This window comes from Mauremys reevesii, linkage group 2, assembly GCF_016161935.1.
Source record: "Mauremys reevesii isolate NIE-2019 linkage group 2, ASM1616193v1, whole genome shotgun sequence".
Taxonomy (NCBI): Eukaryota; Metazoa; Chordata; order Testudines; family Geoemydidae; genus Mauremys; species Mauremys reevesii.
The window spans coordinates 23,532,622-23,551,264 of NC_052624.1; the positions used below are offsets into that span (position 1 = coordinate 23,532,622).

An 18,643-nucleotide genomic window follows, 5' to 3' on the forward strand; every position below is an offset into this window, starting at 1 on the left:
TAGGGCAGCAGGGGGGGCTGAGCCAAACCTCATTGGTGCTGCAGCCCCATGCACCAGGTTGCTTTTACCACAAGTACTGAACTATCAAGAAGGCTCACAGACCCCCTTTCCCTCCCCCAAGCCTGACACACCCGGAGGGAGAGTTCCCTTGTTATGGGGCGATGGCATGCTGAAGTGTTGCTTAGGGCTGCAGATTGTCTTGAGTCTCCTTCTCTCTTTTTTTTCTTCCTGGGTTGCTTTCCTGCCTCCCTTGCTCTCATACTTCCCAGAGTGGTGCTGCTGGCTTGGCAGAGGAGAGATCCAATGAACAGTTCCTCCACTGGTCCAGTTTGGCATTATCCTCCCATTTTAACTCTCCACTTGAACAAAACATTCAATTTAGCATTGTTTTACACTTGCCTCTAGAATACGAATATCACTTTACACTCCAAATAAACTAACACTAGTGTTGAAAATGTGGCCTCATTCTTCCTCTGGCCTACAATAGTGAAAATGTGGAGGTACAGGGGGAAGGGTGGAGAGGAACAAGCCCTGTTGTTCTTTGGCAAAGGTGCCATCTACATTCCCCTTTGCCCTTCCCTCCCAGCACAGTGCAATGTGCAGGTGGTGGATTGCACAGCTCTAGCACAGAGATATAGGACAAGACCAAAACAAATGTCAAAATACCAAAGGGATAAGGATGACATTTTATTGCCATCACAGCAATTTTTATGTGGCCCAGATATATAGTATGGGTTGGACAGTAAGGGCTAAAGTGCCAGGTGATTAGTCCATCCCCACTCCAGAAGAACTCAACAAGGCTGGGGGATGTTGGGCCAGATAGCATGTGCATGTGGTTTGTCAAAAGATGAAGCCCAGGGTCACAGAAAGGTTAGTGAACCTGGCCCAAGCTTTCAGTGAGCTTGGGCTCAGTTTCAAATTAGTTCTCAACATTAGGGATGTTTCTGAGATGCAAAGCTCACTCTAGATCCAGATCCCAATATTCGCGAAGTGCAAAATGGTTCACATCATCTTATGACATGCTGCATTTGGATCAGAGTCTGAACTGCCTGAAAGTTGGAGGGGTTTGGGATCTGTTCCAGTTTATATCCATCTCTAGATAATGTTTTGCACAATGCTAGTCTACAGCATAATGTGAATTTGTTCCAGATAATTTAGCCACCCTTTCTTTAATATGCATTTGATACCACCCGCCTCCTCTGAAAAACTGCTCAGCAAGTACTAAACATGTATATTCTGAGTTGACAGTCTGTATTTGATACAGTTCTGTCTTGGTTGTCTTTCTAGTTTTCTGAGTTGAAGTAAAAGTGAGTTGGACAAACCATTTTGTTAAACCAGTGTAAAACTGGTGAGAATAAGGCCCTCACGTTAATATTGTACTACACCAGAGGTAGGCAACCTATGGCACGCGTGCCGAAGGCGGCACGCAGGCTGATTATCAGTGGCACTCACACTGCCCGGGTCCTGGCCACCAGTCCAGGGGCCTCTGCATTTTAATTTAATTTTAAATGAAGCTTCTTAAATATTTTGAAACCTTATTTACTTTACATACAACAATTGTTTAGTTATATATTATAGGCTTATATAAAGAGACCTTCTAAAAAGGTTAAAATGTATTACTGGCAGGCAAAACCTTAAATTAGAGTGAATAAATGAAGACTCAGCACACCACTTCTGAAAGGTTGCTGACCCCTGTGATACACTAATGAATAAACCTAACAATTTATTTCAGAAGAGTCTGGAGGGAAAAGGGGTAGATCTTTATTTTCTGTGATTCTCTATGGATTATATTATTACTAGAGATGGTTGATTTTTTTTCACAAAACAGTTTTCCATTGGAAAATGTGATTTTGTCAAAATCAAAATATTTCATGGGAATGTGCTGATTTCAACCAATTTGACACTTTCAGAATGATTTCTTTCAATTTTCTTGTTTCATACCAATAATGTTGCCATATTTCACTCTGATAATGTCAAAACATTTTGTTCTAATAGTGTTGAAACATTTTGCTTTGAGTTTGTTTCATGTATATTACATTACAATATTTCAGCCTTATGGAAATGAAATCTTTCATAAGGTCGTTTTGATGTTTTTGAATAAAAATATTTTGGAATTTCCATTTTGCTAAATATTTCAAGATTTCAACTTTTCATCAAGATTTGGGATGAAACCAAATTTTGAAATGTCAGAATTTCCTGTGGGATGGAAATTCTGTTTTCCTACGAGCAATTTATCACTACTGAAAACTCACAGCCACTCAATAACATCATTTTCTACATTTTTTCCCTCTTTCTTCTTCCTTCAAGCTAGGAATTTGCCCTTGGTGCTAAAACATAACTCAGACACAGCACTCAACTGCAATTCTCTTTGGTTTCCCCTGTAATCTGAAAAAGCAGAAAAAAATGCCAGAGTTCAGGAAAAGAGAACCAATTTGCTGCACTTTTGTTTTGTTTGTAGAGCTGCTGTATTATCTCAACGGCAGTTATCCCACAATCACATTGTGTTTTTGTTACAAGTTTTGCCTGAAAACAGCACAAGCATGGAAAATTCTATTTATAAGCCATATGACTTTAAATTGAAATGAGGGGAAAAACAGAATGAGTTTTGGATGCAGGGAGCTATGTATCTCACCAAATTCAATAAGACATTACTAGAGTTATTTTTATTGCTGTTATTATTATTTATTATTTGCTTAGCTTTTACAATTCTCCAGGGTAGCAGCCAGATTCCATGTTAATAACACAAGAGATTTGCACTTATTCATAGGTCTGCTGATAGAGTGAAATCTACCCCTACCACCTTTGAAAACTTATACTTCATGATCCTTGCTACCTCTGGGAATGATGGCTGGGAAAAGAGCACAACCTTGCAAGTACAGAACAGAATGTAGTTTCACAAATGGCAAATAATCCTCCCTATCCACGGGTTTGCAGATATGCTCATGCAAGAAGGGACTCAAATCTTCATGGGGAATGTGTCCAGATAAGGCTGCTTTTGGCTTGGTATCTTCTCTTGAGCACACCTATAGCAGTGAGTTCAGTCTGGGGGGCTCCTTAGGACCAGTAAAATCTAATGACAAATTGGAGACAATTTAAACTGGGAGAATTCAGAGGGAAAACAATTAAAATAATGAGGAGTCTGGAGGAATGGACCGATGAGGATAAATTAAATATATTTGTTTCTTAGATTAGTGCTGACTATGGAGAAATGTGAAGTGCAAGAGAATAAAATCCCAGTCAAAGGATTTTACTCGTATTAAATTCAAAAGGAGCTGGAGGAAGGACTCTTCAAACTCCCCACCCTCCCCACACAAAGAAGCAAAGCCACCAGTACAAACTGACCATGTCCAGCAACTGTTGAGCTGGAGGGAGCAGTGGACATGTTCCACTACACCCCTCCTACTTCTGTGTTTATTTTGGTTATGCATGGACCTAATGGCTTTGTTTATGGTACTTTTGGCTCTACTGTGCCTGTTTAAGGGGAGCCAGGATTGGGTCCCAAGGAAGCAGAAGGGTTATTTAGGGTGGCACCATGGGTATGAATGGGATGAAGTTATAAATGGGAAAATGTATGCTGAATATTAGGAAAAGCTTCCTGATGATGAGATTGAGTCACTTGTGGAGCAGTCTCCCAAAGGAAGGTATCAGAGGGGTAGCCGTGTTAGTCTGGATCTGTAAAAGCAGCAAAGAGTCCTGTGGCACCTTATAGACTAACAGACGTTTTGCAGCATGAGCTTTCGTGGGTGAATACCCACTTTGTCGGATGCAAGTGGAAGTGATTGAAGTGATTGAAGCCACATTACTCAGGACACCAACAACTAGACTTTTTCAAAGAAACAACTTCATGTTTTCTCCTTTGAGGCCTGGCAAACATGTGCAAAGCTCCCTCACTGTCCTGCTTCAAGGCCCTTACATTTTTTCCTATGCTATAATGCCTACAAAAAAACCTGATGTTGGTTAGACAGTTGGTAGACTGAGACCATTGCCTAACGGGCTAACCAGTATTATCTTATTGTTTCCTAGTGATCCCCCATCTGACTGTTGAATCCCCCTTCATTTCTTTTACTTCGACTGTAAGCTCTTCGAGGCAGGGAATATCTTTTTGTTCTCTGTTTGTACAGCGCCTAGCACCATGGAGGTCCTGGTCCACGACTGGAGCTCTTAGGCACTATCACAATACAAACAACAATAATGATAGTAGGTTGGTCAAAGTAGTAGGAAATATAGGTGGGGAGCAATACTGCATTGACAAATGGTGGAAAAAACTATTAGGCCAATTCTGTCTCTAATTTCTGTGATTCTAATGCTGATTTCTCATGCTTTCCCTTTTAATAGGAGGCAACAAGTACGTGGAATTATGTGTTAATCTATAGGATGTAGAATTTGTAGTTTGAAAGGACCTGGTAGGTAATCCTATCTCCAGCCTGCTGTTCTGCAATACGCAGAATTGCCCCTGTTGAATGCGGCTAATGTAATTGCTGAAAGGAACAAGACAGAAAAGCCTGGATTAATTATACATTTCTCTCACCTCCAAGTTTTCCCTCTTATATCTAAAGTCTATCTACTGCTCCACACTTCTGAGTGAGAATGATGTTTAATGCACTATCTGGGATGGTGACATTCTCATAAATATCATAAGGTACCCAGAAACAAGGTAATCACTCCTATGCAAACAAACAAAGTAAGGCCATTTATGCAATGCTTTTATCCACCTGATGAACATGTCTTTGTAGTATATGCTCTCAGGTTGAGTACATCCCCTGTTTAGAGGCTAACAGAACTGAACATCCAAGCGTCTCCTCACTGAATATTTCCTGTGTTTAGATGCGAGCAGAATAGAAAGCCTTAGGTTTCTGAGCTTACTTAGAGTGGAAGAGAAATGGGCCGAGATTTGTTTTCACCTGCCAGTCTTAAATTAGACCTACGACTAAATGGCTCCAGCTCTAAAAATAATAAACAAACAAACAAACAAATAAATAAATAAAAGAGCTAATATTTTTCTTATTGATAATTAAAAAGGAACCCCTATCAGAAGAAATCAAATTAGCCAGATCTGCATTTCCTTCCATGAATAAAGAGAAAATGGTATATTTATAAATGTATCTGTATTTCTACTGTCAATACATTTTTTTGTGCACCTGCTCGAAGTTTAAATATTTGACGCTTGTTTTCTCTCATTACTGTATATTTTTCTGTGTTGGAGTAAAGGGATTCTTTAGTACTGTGGACTGGGTAAATAATACATTCCTTATTCATGAAGAATGCTTCAGGAAAATAAAATAAAATAATGAAATTAAAGGGCATCTTACCTCTGGTCATCACAATTCCTGCAAGGGTTTTGTGGCGTGCGTGCATGGAGGTGAAATTGTCTGTCAACTCTTGAAACTTCTGTGTAACCATTTGATATATGGAATCAGCAAACTCCTGAAAGACACAATCAGAAGGAATCTTTCACTTTCTTTGATTGAAGCACTTGGGTGTGTCTGGAGATTAATAACCAGCCTTCTGCCTTTGAGATTGCCCTTTTAGAATTAAGCTCCACCTACCTCAGCAAAAAGGTAAAAAGAATGGTCCCCTAGGACAGTGGTTCTCAACCAGGGGACCGGAGCCCTCGGGGGGCCACAAGCAGGCTTCAGGGTGTCCGCCAAATAGAGCCAGCATTAGACTGACTGGGGCCCAGAGCAGAAAGCCAAAGCCCCGCTGCTCCAAGCCCTGCCACCTGGGGCTGAAGCCCAGGGCCCTGAACCTCAGAACTGGGGGTTCAAGCTAAAGCCTGAGTAATGTAGCTTTGTGGGGGCCCCCCTGTGGCATGGGGCCCCAGGCAACTGCCCTGTTTGCTACCCCCTAATTCTGGCCCTGGCTTTTATATGCAGAAAACCAGTTGTTGTGGCACAGGTGGGCCGTGGAGTTTTTATAGCATGTTGAGAGGGCCTCAGAAAGAAAAAGGTTGAGAACCCCGGCCCTAGGAGACTATCAATATCATAAACGACTACTAGCTGCCTCTAAGGGAACATCTGCACTGCATCAAAAGACATACAGCATGGTCGAGGTTGGCCCAGGTCAGCTGACTTGGGCTCATAGGGGTCTGGCTAAGGGGTTAAAAATTGCAGTGTAGACGTTTGGGCTCAGGCTGGAGCCTGGGCTCTGAAACCCCATGAGGGGAGTGGGCTTTAGAACCTGGGCTTGGGGATGTCTACACTGCTATTTTTAGCTCTGCAGCCTGAGCTGTATGAGCCAAAGTCAATTGACTTGAGCTCAGAGTCTTGATGCTACGGGTCTTTTTATTGCAGTGTTGACATATCCTGAGAAGGTCCATGTTCGGAGCTGACTCAAAGCCCACCGAATCAATAGGAAGCCTCACTTTGACTAGGCTTGGAATCAAATCCTTAGCGCTCAAGAAAAAGACCTAGAATTTGACAAATTTTGTTTCTGGTAATTGGCCCAGGGCTAGTTCATAGAAAAATGTACCAGTCTTGAGAGCATTTTACTTGTCCGAAAAAGTTTTTCTTTTCTTCGGCAAATCATTTAACAGTGGGCTGAACAGTGGGGGAGTCACCTAATTTTCTAAGTGATTTTTTTCAGTATTTTTGTTGTTCATGAATGTTAATTTAGCAAAGCTTTCAAGCGCTTCACGAAATGTAAAGAAAAGTTACTTTGTCCCTTGTTACTTTGGTTGGGTCCTAGCCAAGCAAAGTCTGAGATGCCTTTCGAGTCCTGTGTTGCCTCTGAGAGGCCACAAGAAGCTCCTTTTTCCACATTTAAGAAGAGCCTTTAATGGCCCAGTGAAACTAAGAGAACAGAAGTGATGACTTCGGGGTTATCGCCAACTCTTTTAGAAACGTATCCTAAGATTTTTAATTTCCACGTAGACAGCCACTAGAAACAGCTGGAGGGACCTCTTCTTATGTTTCACACAAAGGATGGTACCTGCAAAAGAGCAGTAACCACTGCCCTGCAGCACTGTGTTGGTATGGGCTACACTGGGCAGCAGCCGGGCTTGCCCCCGAGATGTGGTAAGCACCACCGCCACACTGAAATCAATAGGCAGTGAGAGGAGGGGGTTCAGCCGTTCTCAGGATCAGGCCCTACTCTGTTCAGTGCTCCAAGCCACATTAAGAGTTCCAGTCTGAATAATCTGAGAGAGTTTCGCCCACAACCACAGAGAGGGGGCTACTGAAAATAGATCAGAACCAGTGGTGGGCAACCTGTGGCTGGGAACGGCGAGCCATGGCCACTGGGAGCGGCTGGCGGCCGTGCGGGCAGAGGGTCAATGTACACAAACTGTTTTGTGGCCCGTCAGCAGGTTACACTGATCTTCTTATCTGAAGCACTGTACAGGACAGCCATGTTAATCGGCTGCTCTGATTAGGTGCCTAAGTTTTTCTCAGCAACAAACAACAAAAACTCTTTCAATTGGCAACTTCTGTGTTACAAGACTCAAGCCTTGAATTGCGCTCTGGCATCAGATCTCTTGGGGTCTCACTGGCATCGTGCAATCGCTGAGCAATCTGGTCGATTTAGAAGAGTCTTCATGAACACTGTCCTGATTAAGCAGCAGTTATTGCCATTCACTGTTCTTGGGCTAAACTGCATCTCTGGGAAAAGTCCAAATAAAACAGACTTTCCGGTCAAAAACTGGGCATCTAGCAACCCTAGTCCCTGATGTGGTTGGTCTCTAGGCACTACCAAAATATAAATATTAAACAGTAATAAAAACTACAGATATCATTAATACAGCTGTGATGCTCAGTGCATCAAAAATCAGCACATTCAAAGATTTAGTCATGATGTACCCATATACCTTAGTTAACTAACTAGGGACCTATGTGCCTAATTCACCTGGACTATGGTCAGCATGTCAGGGTTAACATTCTACACTGCAATGACATAGTGTGATTCAGTTTGTGTAGACATAACTGAGCTAGCTTTATTCGAGCTAGCTTGGGTACTTCAGTGCAGCCTGTCCAAGCCCACCTGGAACCTTGTAATTATACACGGGCCTGGCTCGCGTTGAAGCCCTTGCTGCTGCAGCTTCACTCCTCTGGTATCCGAGCTAGCAAGTTCAAAGCTAGCTTGGGAATGTCTACACAAACTGCAATCGTACCGTGTGACTGCAGTGTAGGGGTATCCTCAATGGCCCTCATTCTAGTGGAGCATGGGATTTCAAGCAGGGGCACTGGAATGGGGGGCCATACCCCCCACCACTTTTTACCGGCTGTAAGGGTGAGCAACTGGGTGGAGGTGGCAGGGTCTTGGAGGGAAGAGGTGGTGTGGGAGCAGGGCCTCAGGGAGAAGGGGTGAGGGTGGGGGCTTTGGGAGAAGGGATAATGCCAGGGAGGGGTCTTGGGGGAATGGGTAGTGTGAGGGTGGGAGCTCGGGGAGAAAGGGCAGAGCGGGGACAGGGGTTTGGGGGGCAGGGGTAGCACCGCAGGGGGAAGGGGTGACTTGGGGGGTGGGGCCACCATTCAGGAGCTGGTGGCCCGCTCACTTTTTGGGACCTTCTGCCACTCCTGATTGCAGGTGTTCCTGATTTCTACATCCTACTTTCTGTGTAACTCTCATTTGGTTTCTTCTCTTGTACATCTCTTAATATCTCTGTCTATAAAATGGCTGATAATAATGCTTAATAACCTCAGGGGACTGTTGCGAGCATGAAACGTGTAATATTTGAGAAGTATTTTGAAGGTGATATAAGTGCTAAGAATTGTCTGCAAACATGCCATGGAATGTTTGCAGAGTAATAGACAGGGTCTTGTCACATCCTCAGCTTAATGTTAGCCAAAAGATCATCAGTATTTATATATATAAACACACATATATTTAGGCACCTGACACTTCAGACTAGTGACAGGAAATCTGAACCCTGAGCTATTTTAGTTCTGAGAAGAAGTGAAGCAGTGCTATGTGGATGCGTGTTAATAATAAAATAACTCATATTGCTAGTAATAACTCTGGTGCACATGAACACCCTTAAAGTCTGCAAATCTAAGTAGCATCTGCTGAGTAAACTCTTTGGGATGGAACCCAGTGTCATTTGTAGGGTGACCAGATGTCCCGATTTTACAGGGACAGTCCCGATTTTTGGGTCTTTTTCTTATATAGGCTCCTATTACCCCCCAGCCCCGTCCTGATTTTTCACACTTGCTGTCTGGTCACCCTAGTCACTTGAGCAAAAGTTAAAAGGCGGTTAGACACTTGACTTCCATTGAAAGTCAATGGGAGCAGTGAGCCTAACTCACTTTTGTGCTTTGGAAAATCTCTACCATAATAATAATCAGCCTGTCTAGCTTAAAAAAGGAGATTGAGATCTGACTTGATTACAGTGTATAAGTACCTTCATGAGGAGAAAATAGGGACTAGCAAAGGGCTCTTTAATCGAACAGAGAAAAGCATAACAAGAACCAATGGCTGGAAGCTGAAACTAGACAAATTCAAATGAGAAATTAGGTATGAATTTTTAACAGTGAGGGTGATAAACCACCTAACAAACTACCAGGGAAACTGGTGGATTCTCCATCTCATTCTGTACTGAAATCAAGATTGGATGCCTTTCTGGAAGATGTGCTTTAGTCAGAGCTGAGTTATTGGGCTCAATGTTGGAGTAACTGAATGAAATGTAATGGCTTGTGATATATATGAGGTCAGAATAGATGATCTAATGATCCCTTTTGGTCGTACACACTATCAATCTATGAATTATAATAATACTTGGCACTTATGAATATTAACAACAATAATACCTTTATCAAAGTATCCCCAAACACTAAATATCCATACATGTATTAAGACTCACTGCAAACCTGTAATATAAATACAATTGTAACCATTTTACAGATGGGTGAACTAAGGCACAGAAAGGGTAAATGATGGGCCCAAGAACATCAGTCTCAGAGCTTGGAGGAGCACTCAGTTGCCCTGAACTCCAGTTCTCTATGGTGACCACTCTAATACTGCCCAGTTTTCATGATATAAAACTCTGTTTCTAATCTTTTTTTCCATATTTTAAAAAACAATAAACCATACAGGAAAATAAAAATATGCACCCAAGATTGCTATGGTTGGGTTCACATAGGGTGGACTGCAAATCTGATCAGCTTCATTTAGAATTTTTTGAAAAGGGAATGTCTCCGTGAAACAATCTGTACCATCATCTTAAAAAGACTCAAATCGTCCATTTAATCTCCCACAGTATTACAGACCAATCCTTGTCTGCATTTCCACTGTGCCCTCCATATAAGCATCCCAAGGCATTTTGTGCTCATTAAGAGTAAATTAGCTTAGAGGCACATGCAATTCCTAAAAGACTCGTTTTAAAAATGCTCAAAAGAACAAATAACTTTTAACTTTGGATTTAGAAATCCCAGAACTCGGAACGTTCTTCACCTCATTTGGCAGTGGATTCTAAAGCCAGAGGACAAAGAGACTCAGTAAAGGCAAAAGAATGACATGACTTCATATAACATTCAGGGACAATAAGGAATTTAGCATTCACTGATCTCAAAGAGTGACCAGGGACTTTAAAGAATAGGAAATCCATTAAATGTGAAGCCTCTTAGCTAAGATAAGTCAGGAGAGTATTTTTGTTTGGGAATAAATTGCTGAACAGGATGCCAGTAAAATTAATGCAATGTAGAAGTGATAGAGTGACATACGCTAGTCCTTGTAAAATACAGTAAGAGTCAGAAGCATCAGGCAGTAGTGCAAGACCTAATCTAAAAGGCAATCGAAGAGCTACAATATAATGCTAATACTTGTCACTTATATAGAAATTTTCATCTGCAGATCTCAAAAGACTTCACATGGGTGGATAAGCAACATGATCTCTATTTGTGCAGATGGGGAAAATGAGGTATACAGAGATTAAGGGTTCAGTCCTGCGAGGTGCTGAATGCCCTCCTATTCCTATTTACTCCAATGAGAACTGAGTGTGTGTAGTTCATTACAAGGGTACTCAGTACCTTGCAGGATTGAGCCCAGGTCCACACAGTGACTTCGTAGCAGAGCTGGGAATAGAACACAATCCTGACTCCCAGTCCTAGAATGTGTGATCTCCTGCTCTTACAACATACTGAAACATAAACTACCATAACAGCATCATTGGCCTGATCTATCAAGTCAACCGGAGCCTTTACATTGACTTCAATGGCATTATATCAGGCCCCACATTAGGTTTGAATCTTTCCGTTAAAACAAAACAAACAAACAAAAACCAAACCCAAATTGTGGATTTAATAAACAGTGGATGAACATTGTGGAAGTAAGTGCTGCACAGACTTATCCCCTCCAGCTCACAGGCATCCGTGGTATTCCAGCCAATAAACTTTCTTGGTCATGGCTTTACAATTAAACAACAGTCCTAAATTACTAAAAGGTATATAGCTAGGTAACTTGCCAATGGTGTAAAAGCCAAGAAATTCTAAGTATCAAAGGATAACATGAGCCTGGCGACAATTCCATCACCAGGATTCTTAGGAATATTGGCAAGGAAAAGTTGGCTGCCATCAAAAGAGTTTTAAAATCACACACACTGGGAGGCGGGGGCCGGGGGCCAGTCTTTGACATTTCTGCTTTATGAAACGCATCTGTGAGAAACTCTACATTTGGTGACACCCATGGTTACAGTTGCCATGTATCAGGACTGAAAACAAGAGTCCCCTTCTTGATTAAATGAAAGAGCAGAATAGATCTTGGCATCTCCGTATGACAATCACACAGCTGGTGAAAAAGGCAGGCCATAAGGAAGATGCAGAAACTTAAGAAAATAGAAATATTCATTGTGAACTATATAGCCAGTAGGACAGCATGTAGTTGAACTAAAAGTGTAATGGCATAAACAGACTGCAAATCTTGTGGGGGGAGAGGGGACCATTGACATTCAGTGCTTTGAAAATCCACAAGAATGCACAGTTACTGATACAGGGTCCAATTCCTGAAGGGCACTATGTATAGGTGTATGTAGGGGTATGAAGGGCACTATGTATAGGTGTATGTAGGGGTATGAAGGGCACTATGTATAGCACTTATAGCTAGGAGATGAGCTTTCCTACAGACTTTGCACTTGATCCAAAATCCACTGAAGTCAATGGAGAGAACACACTTCAGCGGGCTTTACTTTAGGTCCTGTGTGCTAGGATGCAGATTTAGCCAAGTACTTAAGCATGTGCTCAACTTTCAACCTTTGAAGTCAGTGGGATTTAAGACCACGCTTTGCTGAATCAGGACTCAGATTCTGTCACACGTACACTGCGTAATACCTTACTCACTGAGTAGTCCCACTGAAATCAACAGAGTAAGGTATTACTCCCACTTTCAAAGGGCGACAGAATCTGGCTCTCTAGCAGAACGAACCTTTAATTCACCAAATTCTTTAAACTGCCATACTAAGTTTCAGGACACATTTTTTTTGGTCTGTCTGCTTTTTAAATCACAGCTTCCATATGTTCCATAGTTTGATTTTTCTACATGAACAGAAAATTTAAGCCAGAAACAAGCTTCAGCATCAAAACCTTGCTTGCATTAGTAAATGAGGTGAGTGATGTGTGTAAGGCAAACTAGATCTGCCAAACTCTGCTGTCAGTTACACTTACCCACCCGCACTGAAATCAATGGAGGTTGCATATGTGTAATTGATGGCAGAAATAAGCCTTCAGTTAGGTGCCTAGTTAAAAAAAAAAAGAATACAGATAATTCTGAATCTGTAGCTGCAAAAGTATACTCTAAAATGGAACACTGGATTTAAAGAGCTCTTTGTTACTGTACATAAATAAGGTGGAAAATAAATGTCACTCTTTTTCAAGCTGAATTGTGTCATCTGTACCCTTCTGTAACTCCTGATTGCAATATCAAATTACCAGCATTCTTTGCAGAGGAAAATCAAACTTTATATAATAACATTACAAAACCGAAAACTTTTATTCATTTCTCAGCACTAATATTCCAAATGGTATAAATAATTAAATGTGTTCAAGTTTGCAGGGGCAGTCTTCAGGGTAAAACTGACATTCAACAGGAGTGGTAAGGATATTAAAATCAATAGATTATAAAGGAGAAAGCCTTTCGTAAATATTTTCTATTGAAATCCTGTCTTTGGGTTTATAGGGTTGTAATATCAGAAAGGTTAGATTTGCATATGGGTGGGATGAAATATTCTACTAAACAGATATCACAAAGGGCTCTGTTACTCCTGTCTCCCAAGTACTCTATTTTGCAGTAAATTACTGACATTTGGGGGTAAATGTTGAGCACGGGGAATGGGGAATTAGGTTCACAACCTCCTTCACTGATAACAGAAGCTGCAGAAAATGTTCCCTCTTTGAAGGTAGGAATCAGTATTTTTCTTCATGAATCCAATAGAAGAAAAAACTGGCACAGAGGATTTGAATTATAAAGAGATACCTTTCTAAAGTATCTGACATCAAATCATACATCTCATCAGCCCTTTGTGGAATAGGGCTAAATGGCAGACAAAGTGGTCAGGGTATGTAGCAACTAGCTACCCAGCACACTTTGGTCTGAGCTTGGAAATAACTTTTCCATAGCTGGTTGGAAATTTATCTCCTAACACCGGTATCCTTGAGTCAATTAATTAGTCAGCTTCTTTCCATGGACTATATCATCTGGAAGATACAGGTCTGAGAAGAAAAGATGGTAACGGGTCATAGGTTCCTTTCCATCCTTGTCTTCTGGCATGAGTGGAAGTTCTATGTTCAGGTGGAAGGGCACTCAGATACTTTGATGATAGAAACGAAAGAAATAGATAGATAAAAAGACAGCCAGACTATTAGGAAGGTGGTTTGAGTGGTAGGGCAGTAGACTGAGGACTCAAGAGACTGGGGCTCAATACTGAGCCTAATCACGTTTCCTTTGTGACACTGATTTAATTTACTGTGTGCCTCAGTTCCCCCTATGTAAAATAGGGATATTCCCTTGCTTCCCTTCATAACTCAGCCCTTCTTTAACATGCAGAGGCATTTATACAGTATTACTGAAGGGACAGGACACTGCCAGGGAGCTCATTGTAATTCTTTCCTGGAGATGTGCAATGTCTATTTCTGTCTGATCATAACCGCTATATGGTATCGATCATTATGTCTGGCTTTGGTTTATCCCTCAGGGACCAGAGGAGAGGGACTTTGTTTTATCTCACATGGACATTATTTTATTTTGTCCGACTATATATTTTCATTTCAGCTGAACACATCCTGTGTACATCCCAACTCAGGAGAGTCTACTTAATCATATTTATTAGAGTGAGCTGTGCACATATGTAACCTGTTACACATCCCTGCATTGTACTTCCAACCAAAGCTTTAATAAAAAATAATGTATTTTTAAATTGAGCACCCTCAAGTTTCTCAGACCAAAATTGATAAAAAAGATGAGCTTCTCTCATTGATTTGCCCAGAAGAATCCCTACAGCAAGAAAAACTGTTCAGTAGACCTATTATGAGTGTTTTAACTATATATGTGGTGCAGCTCTCATGGTAAATTCCATATTTCTGCAATCATCAAACAAACTGTATTTGTTCTGCACATGTGAGGGCATTGATCTAGTCATCTGAACTCTGCTGTCTCAGCTAACTGTGCTGGGACTAGGCAAAAAATTCTTGCTCGCAAAGCAGTTCTTATTTGGACAATCTTTCCTCTCTTTCTAAGGAGCTATTACCCTGCTTGTTCCTCAGTCCCTTCCAGGGCAGAGATATTTCCACATAAGCTAATCTAGTCTATTTATTTTTATATCATTAGTGATTATTTGTTAAGCATCAACAATGTGCTTGGTGCTGGATGAAACTCTAGGATCAAGAGAGTCCCTGCACTGCAGAGTTTACAGTTAAATACAAGACTGGCAAACATTGGAAGACCCAGAGGAAGGAGTCACTTCAGTAAATTCCTCCTCTGACTACTTTAATTTGTGGGCTTCACAGAAAAAATAGGGCTTTATGGGGGAAGAAGATGGGAAGCTGACTCCCTGCGGTTGGGAGGTCATTCCAGGCAGGAAGATATGGATGGAAAAGATACAAAGATGGGTGTGGGAGAAGGAAATGAGAGGGGTGTTGAGGACCCTTTTCCTGTAAACCTTTGGAACCTGACTCTTCACCTGGTCCAAACTACGGTTTGCTATTTACTTGTAAAACCCCCTGACGTCAATGGGAGGCTTTCCACTGAATTCACTGACTCTTGGATGAGGCTCTTTGAATGGGCATATGGCTGTAAACTGTACCTGAAAAAGCAATCTGTCCAACTTGTAGAAGTTGTTCATATCCACTGTGTGCTTCCTGAAGGTCATTAGCAGCCACAGTGAACCTTGAGAATTTGCTGGTTCCTGACAAACCATTCTGGTCTTACTAGTTTGTCTGAAACCAGACCATACCATGTATTCAGGAACCCATACAAATGAGAATATTAACAAAAAAATATTGTCAAATCCAAAATTCCCACCTCTTTCAAAAACTACGGTTTGCTATTTACTTGTAAAACATTTTGCATCTAGGTTTAATTGGAATCTTTAAATTCACATTAGAGCGTTAATGCTAGGATGCTAACGGATGAGCCCCTCCATTTGAGATTGATTCATTACTGTTTGTATTCGGCTTGCTTTCACAACGAGTACCATTTCAATAAATTTAGAGAAACAAGCTTCTCCACTGAAATAAGCAGTTGTTCCCTAAAGGAGACCAGCTTCTGCTAGTTCGGAGTACAGTTTTGCATTTATTGCTTAGGTAATGAAGAATGTCCATGCCAAGTTTGCAGAATCATTCTTAAAGTCAATACTGCACCTGCTAACAAATGCCAGAAAGGAAGGGTTGTGTGGGCTTTTTTTTTTTAACTGATCCTTAACCCCAAAGCCTTTTTCTACAGGGACATATATAAGGTTGGCTGTAAATGCTGAATAATTCAAAACAATGAAGCAGTGTTCACTTCTCAACATTGTGACTGCTTTAGGACAAGCCTCAGGTGTCAAGCTGTTGTACCACTACCAATATTAAATTAGCTCGAATGAGTTTCCTTTAACTAGATAAAAGCTTTATAAAGCTGCCAGCATTTGGGAATGGCTAACTCTGTAAAAAGCCTTTTATACTCTATAAAAATTAGATTTTAAATTCATATTACAAGCCCTATCTCTTTAATAAAGTCAATGCTTCATCTCAGAAATGTCCTTTCAGTTTTCCATTTCCTTGCTTTGTCTTTCTCACATGCACTAAAACATCCTTCGGAAATTAACAGTAGCATTATACCCTTGTCACAAACAATACTGTTGAGTGTTCAAGGTCTGCTCCAACTCTAAAATCAGACTAGTTAGTGGCTCTTGGGTAAATTTTGAAGCAGTGCGAGAACAGTGTATTCTCAAATCCCATGAGCACTACTTCGAAAATCAACCCCCGTGTGTTCATGGTTCTCATTAAAAAGCTGTACTATTAACAGCATTCCACATCACACATATGCTTTGTTACATATGGAAGGATGGCAGACAGTGTCTAAAACAAATCTCATCTATTCTAAACTGCTGAACCCAGCAAGGGATCACACAATGCACCCTTCATAACTGCTACATAGTGAGACACACAGTCTACTGAAAGGCAGTCATTATAAAGACACTGGATTTCTATGTTTTCTTGTTATTAAGGTGCATGCTTTCATTTTGCGTAATGATCCTAGAAATCCTCCTCTAGTCTTCTTAATGACCTCTTGCTTGATCTGGAGGGATGTTAAGGAAATTTACATTTCATGTTACCTCAGCTGTGGGATTTTCTCCTCACAAACAAGATTATTTGAGGTGGTTTTGTGTTGTGAGCTATGCTAAAAGCTAGAGTCAAGGCCATTATTTCAACTGGGGCTATACTTGTTTGGCAGAGGAGAAATTCCCAAACACATGGTACCAAAATCCTATGGCATCTCATGGGGTGTGAAAGATGTTTGTTTAAGTCACCAAGGGCAAAGTCCAGACCTTCATTGATTTTGGGTCACATTTACAAATCCTCAGCTAGTATAAATCCACATAGCTCTACTGAAGTTGATGGAGCTAAGTCTATTTACCCCAGTGGAAGATCTGGCCCTAAAGCAGAAAAGGCAGCATTAATATGAGTCCATATTCTGATCTGCCTGCACCCCCATATGGAACTCTCTGCTCAGGTAATTTTGTCAGAAGCAGTTGTAATCTCTGTATGGCAGATAAGGCCAAATCTTGGAGCACCTGCACTAAAATTTGACCCTGGCACTAACCCTTGCCTCAGAAAACTGCTTCTGAGCACCAGCTCTGGGAGGTGATTGAGTATGAATTCTGTTGATCCTGGGATAACTCATAATGGGGCATAACAGCTATACCCCACTTGATGACCTTTTCTCATCTACATACATGTATGTGGAAGTGGTGGGCTGAATTTGGCCGTTAATAGTGCAATATCTACATTATATCTATCACAGCATTCCTAGTGAAAGTAGGACCCACTGGATCTACATTAAGAGTAGGAGATTGCCATCCTAGCTACTGCAGATACTTGTCATAAGTGATTTAGGTCTGGCTTCACAAAGGAACATCAGTGTTGTGACCAGGTGAGTGCTTGCCTCACGGGACTAAAAGTTACAAGGGAGGCACTACCACCTCTTCTTCTGCAGGTGGTCAGATTTCGAGTGGGAGGTGACTTCTGAGAGCATCTACCAGATAAGGCCCTGCAGGTGAGACAGGTGGATGGACAACTATCTTCCTCTGCTTTATTGATTGCTTTGGAGCTTAGGCACCCAGATGCCCAGAGTGAGGCAGCAGTGCAGATGCTCTAGTCAGCTAGGAAACTTTTACTGCAAAAAATGTAAGCAATGGGTGAGTTTAGGCACCTACAGGTGAGTGGGAGTTTTGTGGCTCACAATGGAGTCTAAGACTGGGACTGACATGCCTAAGTATGTTATGAGATATGGGCCTTATCCACCGTAGCCACATTTTTGTAGTACAGAATTGAGGACTATAACTTCTTGGGAAGACGAAGACAAATAATAAATGAATAAACAAATAAAGCAATAGTAAACCATAATGCTTTGCATTTATAATGCACCTTTTAACTAGCCTCTCGAAGTACATTAATTAAGCCTCAGAAGACCCCTGTGAGGTGGGTACAATACAATTACAGTATTCCCACATTACTGATGGGTAAACTGAGGCCCAGCGTGGTTAAGTAACTTGCCCAAGCTGCAGTAAGTTAGTGGCAGAGCTGAAAATAGAACCCAGGAGTCCTGACTCCTAGTTTTGTGCTCTGATCACTAGATCCTAGGAGTTGATCAAAAAAAACTGGAGGAAGATTTTTTTTCTTTAGATACACCTCTACCCCGATATAATGCTGTCCTCGGGAGGCAAAAAATCTTACCGTGTTATAGGTGAAACCACGTTATATCGAACTTGCTTTGATCCGCCGGAGTGTGCAACCTCCCCCTCCGCCCCCCGCCGAGCACTGCTTTACTGTGTTATATCCGAATTTGTGTTATCAGGGGCAGCTCCAGGCACCAGTGCAGCAAGCACATGCCTCGGGTGGCAAGCTGTGGGGGGTGGCCTGCCGGTCACCGTGAGGGAGGCAGTCAGGCTGCCTTCGGCGGCGTTTCTGCAGGAGGTCCACCGGTTCCGTGGCTTCGGCAGCAATTCGGTCGCGGGTACGCCGAA

General features: G+C 41.7%; 1 protein-coding gene across 1 annotated transcript in view; it reads right to left on the reverse strand.

Moving 5' to 3' along the window:
* Positions 1-18,643, reverse strand: part of ADARB2 (adenosine deaminase RNA specific B2 (inactive)) — a 430,816-nt gene that overhangs the window by 86,032 nt on the left and 326,141 nt on the right. Inside the window, exon 4 of the mRNA XM_039527879.1 lies at positions 5,310-5,424. Coding sequence (XP_039383813.1) covers positions 5,310-5,424 — 115 coding nt within the window. The remainder of the gene's footprint in view (positions 1-5,309; positions 5,425-18,643) is intronic.